General features: G+C 33.9%; 2 protein-coding genes across 5 annotated transcripts in view; one reads left to right on the forward strand and one right to left on the reverse strand.

Annotated features, from left to right (window-relative positions):
- Positions 1 to 12,500, reverse strand: part of LOC137658407 (DNA-binding protein SMUBP-2-like) — a 157,011-nt gene that overhangs the window by 62,555 nt on the left and 81,956 nt on the right. The window lies entirely within an intron of this gene.
- Positions 1 to 12,500, forward strand: part of LOC137658408 (alkaline phosphatase-like) — a 71,324-nt gene that overhangs the window by 37,019 nt on the left and 21,805 nt on the right. For all 4 annotated transcript variants that reach the window (XM_068393095.1, XM_068393096.1, XM_068393098.1 and 1 more), the window contains exon 2: positions 7,911 to 8,059. In XM_068393095.1, coding sequence (XP_068249196.1) covers positions 7,963 to 8,059 — 97 coding nt within the window. In that variant the 5' untranslated portion in view covers positions 7,911 to 7,962. The remainder of the gene's footprint in view (positions 1 to 7,910; positions 8,060 to 12,500) is intronic.

Raw genomic sequence — 12,500 nt, forward strand, 5'->3', positions numbered from 1 at the left:
CTGCTTGGACTTAAACACCTTCGTCGTTAATTTCCGGACGCAATTTCAAAAAATCTATGCTAAAAAATAATTCTAGTCTTTTAGAACTACTATGCGTCTTCCTGCTTGGACTTAAACACCTTCGTCGTTAATTTCTGGACGCAATTTCTAAAAATCTATGCTAAACAAATAACCTTTAGTGTTTTAGAACTATTATTCGTCTTCCTGCTTGGACTAGACCAAAAACCTTCATGAGCTAAACTAACATCGTACTAAAAAGATCGAGTTTAAAATGCATAATTTGAGAGTTTAAGGGATCGATAGAATCTTAAATTTACATATTCAATCCGAGAAAACTTTCTTTTTTTATCGTTTAACATTTACTAATTTCAGTATACGATGACAACTCATTGTTAGGTCTTCTTTTTACGTATAGCTGACCAGTCTTTAGCTTTTACCTCGCTCTAATTCTCACCTTTTCGTTAAAAAAACTAGGAGGAGGAGGAGGAGGAGGAGGAGGAGGAGGAGAAGTAGAAGAAGAAGAAAAAGAAGTAGTAGTAGTTGAAGTAAATCGCGTTTGATACCACATCAAAGGTAGTAGGTTGGCCTGGACACCAACCGCCGTTGAGATACTACCGCTAGAGTGTTATGGGGTCCTTTGACTGGCCAGACAAATCTACATAGGGCCCTTCTCTCTTGTTACGGTTCTTTCCCTTTGCCTACACAAGACACCGAATAGTCTGGCCTATTCTTTACAGATTCTCCACTGTCCTCATACACCTGACAACACTGAGATTGTCAAACAATTCCTCTTCACCAAAGGGGTTAACTACTGTATTGTAATTGTTCAGTGGCTACTTTCCTCTTGGTAAGGCTAGAAGAGACTTAGTTATGGTAAGCAGCTCTTCTAGGAGAAGGACACTCCAAAATCAAACCATTGTTCTCTAGTCTTGGGTAGTGCCATAGCCTCTGTACCATGGTCTTCCACTGTCTTGGATTAGAGTTCTCTTGCTTGAGGGTACACTCGGGCACACTTCTATCTAGCTTCTCTTCCTCTTGTTTTGTTTAAGTTTTTATAGGAAATATTTTTTTAATGTTACTATTCTTAAAATATTTTATTTTTCTTTATTTCCTTTCCTCACAGGGATATTTTCCCTGTTGGGGCCCCTGGGCTTATAGCATCCTGCTTTTCTAATAAGAGGAGGTAGCTTAGCATTTAATAATAATAATAATAATAATAATAATAATAATAATAATAATACAGAGGTCTTCCACTGTCTTGGATTAGAGTTCTCTTGCTTGAGGGTACACTCGGGGACACTTCTATCTAGCTTCTCTTCCTCTTGTTTTGTTAAAGTTTTTATAGGAAATATTTATTTTAATGTTACTGTTCTTAAAATATTTCATATTTCTTTATTTCCTTTCCTCACTGGGCTATTTTCCCTATTGGGGCCCCTGGGCTTATAGCATGCTGCTTTTCCAACTAGGGTTGTAGCTTAGCATTTAATAATAATAATAATAATACTAAAAATACTATTTAGTTTCTTCTTCATAAAAACAAATAAGATACAAACGAGAGATAAACAGTAACGCAGTTACTACTGTCTAAGACTAACGGAATATTGACACACACAAGTACAAAACAGGTAAAACTGCAATCCTTATTCTCAAACACTATAATTCCATTAATTTTACCTCAACAAATAAAATAATGATAATAAAACTTGCTATAACAGCTAAGAACTTTAAAGTATGTCATTGAAAAAATCGAGAATCTGATATGAATTGGTCTCTAAAATCAATAATTATCTTCAGTCATAAAAATTAATGGATTTCGTATATACTATTACTCATTTGGACACTGAAAGATCAGCGTAGCTTTGATAAAATGACTCAAGAAGTCACACAAAGAAATCTAGATATTCCTTTCAGCCATATATATATATATATATATATATATATATATATATATATATATATATATATATATATATATATATATATATATATATATATATATATATATATGTGTGTGTGTGTGTGTGTGTATATATATATATATATATATATATATATATATATATATATATATATATATATATATATATATATATATATATATATATATATATATATATATTATCGACTCATTTGGACACTGAAAGATCAGCATAACTTTGATGAAATGACTCAAGAAGTCACACAAAGAAATCAAGATATTCCTGGAACAAAATCAACGGTAGCCCTACTTATCAATGGAATTACGTCATCAACTGCCTTAATATGCAGTTGTCTCACTGACATACTCAACTCCATGCTGAATTGTCAGGGATTTTATGAAAATAGCACAAATCACAGAGGACAAGCACGTCCTTGTAAACTCGAGGCCTGCGTGGACACTTATTGCCCAGCGACCAACTTTTTATAGATCAAATATAAGTTACGTAAATATGCCCTGAAAAACGTCCATTTTTACAAAATTAAATAACATGGTATAACCTATTCATTACAATTAATTTTATTACTGCATAAGTTAAACATGGTATAACCTATTCATTACAATTAATTTTATTCTAAATAAATTAAATCATCATATACGATATTGCCAGGAAACCAACTTTTTATAGATCAAATATAAGTTACGTAAATAAGCCCAGAAAAACGTCCATTTTTATAAAAATATATAACATGGTATAACCTATTCATTACAATTAATTTTATTCTACATAAGTTAAATTATCATATACGAATTTAAAAGATAGCAAGACTTATTAGTTTGATAACAACTTATCAAAAGGCGATTCTGAACACAGTTTAAGCTAAATGTCAAAAGCACAGCTAAACATCCTCTCCAAGAACAACATTCCTTTTATGGGGAATGAACATATTCTGTATATTATTTATCCTTCTGATTATAGTTCTACTAAACTAACAGATAGAGAAAAATCCAATATTACACATTTACTATTATTATTATTTTTATTATTATTATTATCAAATGCTAAGCTACAACCCTAGTTGGAAAAGTAGGATGCTATAAGCCCAGGGGTCCCAACAGAGAAAATAGCCCAGTGAGGAAAGGAAACAAGGAAAAATTGGCTTTATAGTGAAATAATCAATAAATAAACCTAGCATATTTTATATAAAAAATTATGCTTACGAAATATATTTAATTTTTAAATAGGTTTCAATCAACCTATACCCGAGGTTGATTGGAACCTATTAAAAAATCAAGCATGTTTCGTAAGCTTGCAAGGTTTATTTATTGACTATTTCACTATAATGTCAATATATGTGTAATAATGGATTTTCCTCTATACTTAAGGGTTCCTTTGCTGTATGGGACCGGAAAAGCAGCCGTCAAAGTCGAAGTAATAAATATTTCATAGAAAAATGAAATTAAAGGAAACAAAAACGAAATCCTGAATAATGGACCCTTCTGAAATAGATGTGAAAAAAAAAACAAGAAAAATATAAAATTTCATTATTTAAACGAAAAAAACGAAGACAACGAATGTATTAGTAACGTCCCAGACTGGTGCACGCCAAACTGGGGTTCCAGTCATTCTCAAACTAGTTATTTTCTTTGGTCGCAGTAACCCCACCCTCCTTGTGAGCTAAGAATGGGGGCTTTGGGGGAGTCTATAGGTCTATCTGTCGAGTCATCAGCAGCCATTGCCTGGCTCTTCTTGGTCCTAGCTTGGGTGTTGAGGGGCTTGGGCGCTGATCATATGTGTATATGGTCAGTCTCTAGGGCATTGTCCTGCTCGATAGGGCAATATCACTGTCTCTTGCCTCTGCCATTCATGAGTGGCTTTTAAAGCTTATAAACTTTAAACGATTTAAAGTAACATTCTTTATGATTCATTATCGCCTTCAAGCAACCTAACAATCACTCACAACAACAAAAAAAAAAAAAAAAAAAAAAATAGTATGTTTCTACTCGGGAGTGAACATTGTGTTACAATAAGCCGTGAATATTTTTACGAGTAGGTCCTTCTTATACAGCACTCAATTCCAATATTATCACGACGAGCCCTACTTATACTACATTCTTAGCCCCGCTTATACAGCATTCAATTCCAATGTTATGACGACTAGCCCTATTTATACAGCATTCAATTCCAATGCTATCACGACTAGCCCTATTTATACAGCATTCAATTCCAATGCTATCACGACGAGCCCTATTTATACAGCATTCAATTCCAATGCTATCACGACGAGCCCTATTTATACAGCATTCAATTCCAATGCTATCACGACGAGCCCTATTTATACAGCATTCAATTCCAATGCTATCACGACTCGCCCTATTTATACAGCATTCAATTCCAATGCTATCACGACTAGCCCTATTTATACAGCATTCAATTCCAATGCTATCACGACGAGCCCTATTTATACAGCATTCAATTCCAATGCTATCACGACGAGCCCTATTTATACAGCATTCAATTCCAATGCTATCACGACGAGCCCTATTTATACAGCATTCAATTCCAATGCTATCACGACTAGCCCTATTTATACAGCATTCAATTCCAATGCTATCACGACGAGCCCTATTTATACAGCATTCAATTCCAATGCTATCACGACTAGCCCTATTTATACAGCATTCAATTCCAATGCTATCACGACGAGCCCTATTTATACAGCATTCAATTCCAATGCTATCACGACGAGCCCTATTTATACAGCATTCAATTCCAATGCTATCACGACGAGCCCTATTTATACAGCATTCAATTCCAATGCTATCACGACGAGCCCTATTTATACAGCATTCAATTCCAATGTCATCACGACGAGCCCTATTTATACAGCATTCAATTCCAATGCTATCACGACTCGCCCTATTTATACAGCATTCAATTCCAATGCTATCACGACTCGCCCTATTTATACAGCATTCAATTCCAATGTCATCACGACGAGCCCTATTTATACAGCATTCAATTCCAATGCTATCACGACTCGCCCTATTTATACAGCATTCAATTCCAATGCTATCACGACGAGCCCTATTTATACAGCATTCAATTCCAATGCTATGACGACTAGCCCTATTTATACAGCATTCAATTCCAATGCTATCACGACTCGCCCTATTTATACAGCATTCAATTCCAATGCTATCACGACGAGCCCTATTTATACAGCATTCAATTCCAATGCTATCACGACTCCCCCTATTTATACAGCATTCAATTCCAATGCTATCACGACGAGCCCTATTTATACAGCATTCAATTCCAATGTTACCAGAATTATTCTTGTTAGTTTGAACAAATGGACACCTAACTCCAAGAGAATTCTTAGATAATCTGACATGATCAAAACCGGAGGTAACAAGGGACCATGAAATAGCAATATGATAATCAGGGACTCGACCACATATTACAAGAAGAAAGACAATGTAAAAAAGTTTTCTGAGATCGCGAACCTCCACCGGTTCGTCTTTCTCCAAAATTGCCTGCATCGAAGCTTGTAATAATACCGTAAAAAAATACATCTGCGTATTACATTATGTTGCTATGATAAAAAACCAAAAACAAATAAAAACAATAAATAAACACATACAAGAACATGCTCTTCTTCCAGTTTCGTGGGGACAAGGAACACTAACAATCCAAGGTAAAACTACGGCGGGAAAAAATGCTGTTTAATGACCAACTAGAATTGTGAGTGCTACCGAGCTTCTTGACTGATTTAATTATATGTGTGAGTGAGTGAGTGAGTGAGTGAGTGAGTGAGTGAGTGTGTGTGTGTGTGAGTACGTATACACAGATATCTGTCTATCAAACTATCCATCTATCTATCAATGTATATATACGAGTATATATATATATATATATATATATATATATATGTATATATATATATGTATATATATATACATATATATTTATATAATCTTCATATATACATATATGTAACTATACTGTATATATAATCATATATTTATATATACATATCTATATCTATATACATCCAATATACAGTATACAGTCAGTATATATACTCTTTAAATGTAACTATATAGCTATCTCTCTTTCTCAGTTTCCCCCTTTTTACTAACTTTTATTTTTGCAATCCAAATTTTTTTTTTGTATAATCATTGAAATTAAAACCAAATGGTCAACCATATATGAGTGAATACATAGTTGGATATATATATATATATATATATATATAAATACATATATATATACATATATATATATAATATACATATATAAAAAATAAATTTCTACCTCATACTTGTGATCGAACCTTAGCCCCTTCTAATGAAAGGCAAGGTCGCTTCCAACCATGCCACCAGAAGCCGTAAAAGAAGCGACCTGGCCTTTCATTAGAAAGGTGCTAGGGTTCGATCCCAAGTATGAAGTAGAAATTTATTTTTTCTATTTGAGCAATATATTGTGTTTATATATATATATATATATATATATATATACAGCGAAATCCTCTTCCCCATCCTGTAATTTCTAATCTCATAAGGTAGGAGAGAGAGAGAGAGAGAGAGAGAGAGAGAGAGAGATCAAACTTACGACATTATAAGAATCATTACATTCCATGACCTTTCCCCATTTTTAAAGAGAGAGAGAGAGAGAGAGAGAGAGAGAGAGAGAGAGAGAGAGATCACTAACAACAATAAAAGAAGCATTATATTCCATGACCTTTCCTCATTTTTACAGAGAGAGAGAGAGAGAGAGAGAGAGAGAGAGAGAGAGAGAGAGAGATCAAACTTATGACATTATGAGAATCATTACATTCCATGACCTTTCCCCCATTTTTAAAGAGAGAGAGAGAGAGAGAGAGAGAGAGAGAGAGAGAGAGAGAGAGAGAGAGAGAGTGTGTATAAGAATCTTGAACCTTTTCATGTCCCTGAGTTATATATTAAAATATTTATTATACATTTTATATCAAATATTGTATAAATATTGTATTGAGTCCATTTAAATCATCCTGCTTTTCCAACTAGGGTTGTAGCTTAGCAAGTAATAATAATAATAATAATAATAATAATAATAATAATAATAATAATAAAATAATAACATTGGACAGTATCATGTTATTAAAAAATATAAAGTACATTGTATTAGTATTTTTATACAGAACAGCTTTGTGCCTTATAGCACAATGAAAGGCATATACAGTACCTATTATCAGAAGGAGAAAGTGAGACGTGGGGATACTCATATTTCCAGAATATGCTTTTAATCTACTACACTACATTATCATTACTGTACTACCACGTGAACCAGCACGTGGTAATATGATATCAGACTTGGCTCCCTATTGGCTATGACTCCTGGTGACAGAGATTTCCACACAGGCATTGTTTTGAAATAGGTGTCCATTTGTGGCCTCAACAATTACCGGCCGAGTTATTCTCTGACACCTGCTCACTAGTACAAACTATGGCACAAAATTCAGTGTTTGACTACCTAAGGTGGGGTACTGTTTTAAATGTTAGCTTTCATACTGTTACGTATTACCACCTATGTACAGAAATGTTCATTGTTACTCAGAGGTTTGCGAAGGAAAGTTGATATACTGTACTTTGCAATGCAAATGCACGTAATAACAACACGTGGCATATAAAAAATATTTCTCCTCTGCACAGGATGCTTAACGTTATTATAGACCTCTTTCTTGTTAGTATCATATAATCTATATGCATTCTTTTTACCATATTGCATTTACTTTTTCTGTGTATGGGTCAGAGCAAAAAGTAGTTCATTACTAGATATAATTTTCTTTACTGTAAATTTATGAGTCCATAAAAAAAACCTAGTTGCATAATACTGTGCAGTTGCTACATGCAGACTTGACTATCATAACTGGTTTCTTTGGGTAGAAGACTCTAACATTAATTATGTATATTAGCAGGACTGAACAAGTAATTTCTTTTTTTACAGATAAAACCAGACAAGTCATTCACTCTTTACCCAAAAAGGTGAATAAGGGAAAATGGCCAGACTTGGGTATATTTTCAGTGAAGTTTCCCTGATCCTCAATATCTTGCTTAGTTCTACGGCTCAAATATTTCCAGTCCCTCGAAATGAAGGTGAGTTATATCCTTGATCTTATCATTCTATATTGATAACATTGCTAATAATTTATGTAATATAGTCTGCGGCATTTCATCATCCTTTCATAAATAGGACATTCTGAAATAATTTGTGAATGCAAAGAAGACAAATCCATAAAAAAGTTAAAATGTTTACTAAATATATATTTTATTCATTACACCTTATATACAACTATTGTTCCCTTTTACCAATTAGTTCTTACTTGCTTGAGGGTACACTCGGGCACACTGTTCTATCTAATTTCTCTTCCTATTGTTCTGTTGAATTTTTTTATAGTTTATAGAGGAGATATTTATTTTAATGTTATTCTAAAATATTTATTTTTTCCTTGTTTCCTTTCTTCACTGGACTATTTTCCCTGTTAGAGCCCCTGGGCTTATACCATTCTGCTTTTTCCAACTAGGGTTGTAGCTTAGCAGTTAATAATAATAATAATAATAATAATAATAATAATAATAATATTCATGTCTCCAACTCTCATATTTTAACTTAAATTTTGAAAGGCAATTTCGTTAAAGCATTCACTGTAGGATCCTTATGATTAGTTTTTTAACACTCATAGCTAATAAAAGATTTATATATGAGTGTTTCAATATCAACTGTATTAGTTTATAAACTGAAAATAAAGAACTTCCACTTGTATTGGATTGGATTGTATTATAAGATTTGGCCAAAGGTCTGAAACTGGGATCAGTAAAGATCTTCAAATCTTTTTTAATCTTATTTTAACAGTTTGATTAAAAATACAATTCAAGGAAAACGTTCTAACAAAATGACCTACCACTGCCACTAAATATCATAAGTTAAGAAATTAAAACTTCACAAAAAATTCCCATATCCCCTGAGGGTATTTATCAGCAATAGATTTATCATCAGGATGGTCCCAAGGTCTTATTATCTACGTTGATAAAATAGGTTTTGAGCACTGCACCAGAATGTGTTTGACCAACAGTAATCGGTAACAATGAGCACATTCTGGCAAACATTATCTAAAAAATATTCTTCCCCCATATTAACTATTGCCTCGTCATCATTTGTCTTTGTATCTAGGACGAATTTCTATATTTCCTACCTCCATCTTTCACTGGGCTTATATTGGACTAACTTTTGTTTCATGCTTCAACCGTCGGATAACATGGACAAATTTCTATATTTCCTAACTCCATCTTTCACTGGGCTTATATTGGACTAACTTTTGTTTAATGCTTCAACCGTGGGATAACACGATAACAAGGGGGCTGAATGTCCTCCCAGGCATTTTCGGTCGTTACAAATATTTGTAAGCCAAGAAGTAATTTTAGCCAGGAAGCTTTATATTTCTTACTTTTGGTACTAAGTGGCCTTTCTCACAAATTCCTTGAAGTATAAGACCTAGGAGATATTTTAATATCAATGTGTGAAACACTTTCAATCTAGTAATTACTATCTTAGGCAGCTCCTTTTGCTTCTCAGTTTTCTACCTCATTACTACAAATTCCAATGAGAGGGAATCCAGCAAAAAGGAACAGTTTTGTGTCAACAGGATCTATGAAACAGCCAATTTTGAGCTTTCTGAACTATAAGTGCAGGGTTTTAAGACCTTTGGGAATGTCTCACGCACATTTACTCACAGTATATGACAAGACGTTTTCAACTACAGTACAGTAGTTCCATAAAGAAGTTCCAAAGACTTAACCAAAGCTGTAATCTCTGCAGTATATAAGAGAGAACACCTAGCTAAATAAAATTCATTACTGAACACTAGTGCACACCCAGCAATGTTTTTAGACTTCGTTCGGTTTCTAAATACCTTCTTTTGAATTTTACGACCAGCATTATGTGTTAGGAATTTGGATTTTCTTTGAGAGTGATTTTGAGCACATGGATATTTTAAATAAGACCCAGATACCAGCTTGATTGATTTCCTGAAATTTCTGAATCCTAAGAGAAATTTCATCTACTCGTTCCTTTGGTCTAGTTTGAAAAGGCTTTGATAATCTTGACTCACTAAATCTCAGTGTTTCCCACATTTCTAAAAATATCAAAGGTGAGATTAGTGGGCCAATATTTAATTCTGTACAGATTCTGCAAACCCAATTGCTCCCTTTGCAGTAATTCGTTGGTACTGTATCCACATAGATGCTCTCAACAGGAGAGGTTTTAAATGAAACTCAGCATATTCTAAGGCACATATTGGGATTGACATCCAATTCTCCTAATTTACTTTTGCAAGAATATATTAGAAGGCCATACGCAAGCTCTGACTGACATAGGGAATCATAGTCTAAAATAATTACTATCTGCTCCCTAACTAAAACCCAGATATAAGTTTTAAAACATTTAAGGACTTTGTGACCTTTACTATCAGGGATGCATGTTACTGGACCATGTGGGATTACAAATAAATATCATACCTATGAATTTCAATTCTTTTTCATTAGGTAATAGTAACTTTTAAAGTTAAAGTGGGCACTACTTTAGTAGGTCTACATCTATTAAACCGTAGTCGCAGTCTGAGATTTAGATAATTTAAAATAATCCTTATCTGCCAACACACTGATGTCCTTAATAAACTTTTGCAAATGATCATGTGTCATCATAGCTAGCACATTATATTACCAAATTATCAACAGAGAGAGCTACTTATAACAGAAAATTCCCTCTCTGATACCATTCACAGCTATGGCAAAACATTTAACACTACAGATATTTCCTTGTGGATTTTCTTCCACCCAAATAAAAGGCATAAATAGCACATTTCCCAGTCTTACTTTTATGAATCTGTCTCATATCATTATTACTACCTAAGATACAACCCTAGTTGGAAAAGCAGGATGCTATAAGCCCCAGGATCCAACAGGGAAAAATAGCCCAGTGAGGAGAGGAAATAAACTTTATGAGAAGCAATGAGTAAAGAATAAAAAATATCTTAAGATCAGTAACAGCTTTAAAATAGATTAGTGATATATAAACTATGGAAAAAGCTTATGTCACCCTGTTCAACATAAATACATTCACTAAAAGTTTGAGCTTCTAATGTTCCATTAATTCAATTGCCTGATTGGGAAGATTATTTCTACAATCTATTCACAGTTAGATTAAAACTTTTAGAATAATGCATATTATAGAACCTTATGATGGCGAAGGCAAGACTATTAGAATTAACTGCAAACCTTGTACTACATACAGACAGGATAGTAGTCTAAAAATTAATAAAACCTATCTAATTCTGCTGTTTTACCAGGTAATGTCAAATGCTTTCTCAAGATCCAAGAAATAATGGTTTGAAATTGCTTAGAGAAGCCTCAGTTCTTTTGAAAACCAAACTGACAAGGAGAAGTCAACCCTTTAGCTTTGAAATACCAAACTAGCCTGGTATTCATTCTCTATTCCATTAAGTTAGATTCATTAGGCTAGTATTAACTGTATCCTTGCTGTTTTTCTGATCTAGAATGATAATGGCAATAGTAACTCTCATTAAGGCATTCATTTGGTATTTTCATTAAGCATACATTAAAATAAACTCCCTCCTCCTAGCTGCGTATCCTTGTCAAGAACGGGAATATTCAAAATCCTTCCAAGTCTTGAAATGTCACTGTAGTTTATCCACATCTAAATTTTTCTTCACCCAAAGGTTAACTACTGCACTGTAATTGTTCAGTGGCTACTTTCCTCTTGGTAAAGGTAGAAGAGACTCTTTAGCTATGGTAAGCAGCTCTTCTAGGAGAAGGACACTCCAAAATCAAACCAGCGTTCTCTAGTCTTGGGCAGTGCCATAGCCTCTGTACCATGGTCTTCCACTATCTTGGTTTAGAGTTTCTCTTGCTTGAGGGTACACTCGGGCACGCTATTCTATCTAATTTCTCTTTCTCTCGTTTTGTTAAAGTTTTTACAGTTTATATAGGAAATATTTGTCTTGGTGTTGTTGCTGTTCTTAAGATATTTTATTTTTCCTTTTTTTCTTTCCTCACTGAGCTATTTTCCCTGTTGGGGCCCCTGGGCTTATAGCATCCTGCTATTTCCAACTAGGGTTGTAGCTTAGCAAGTAATAATAATAATAATAATAATGATATTGATAATATCATCAGTGCTCTTAACTCTAGAGACCCTATGGGACAGGTGTTGCATTAGGTAAACATATCTAACCAGCAGATTAAAAGGTAATAAATAATGAACTGTGGAATAAAATAAGAGTGGTGGTGGCCTAATTGGTAACGCCCTTGACTGGTGAATGCCATACTGGGGTTCCAGTCCCGCTCAAACTCGTTAGTTTCTTTGATCGCTGCATTCTCAACATTCTTGTGAGCTAACAATGAGGGGTTTTGGGGGAGCCTATAGGTCTATCTGCTGAGTCATCAGCAGCCATTACCTGGCCCTCTCTGGTCCCAGCTTGGATATAGAGGGGGTTTGGGTGCTGATAATATGTATATATGGTCA

Source organism: Palaemon carinicauda, chromosome 19 (genome assembly GCF_036898095.1).
Source record: "Palaemon carinicauda isolate YSFRI2023 chromosome 19, ASM3689809v2, whole genome shotgun sequence".
NCBI classification, from domain to species: domain Eukaryota; kingdom Metazoa; phylum Arthropoda; class Malacostraca; order Decapoda; family Palaemonidae; genus Palaemon; species Palaemon carinicauda.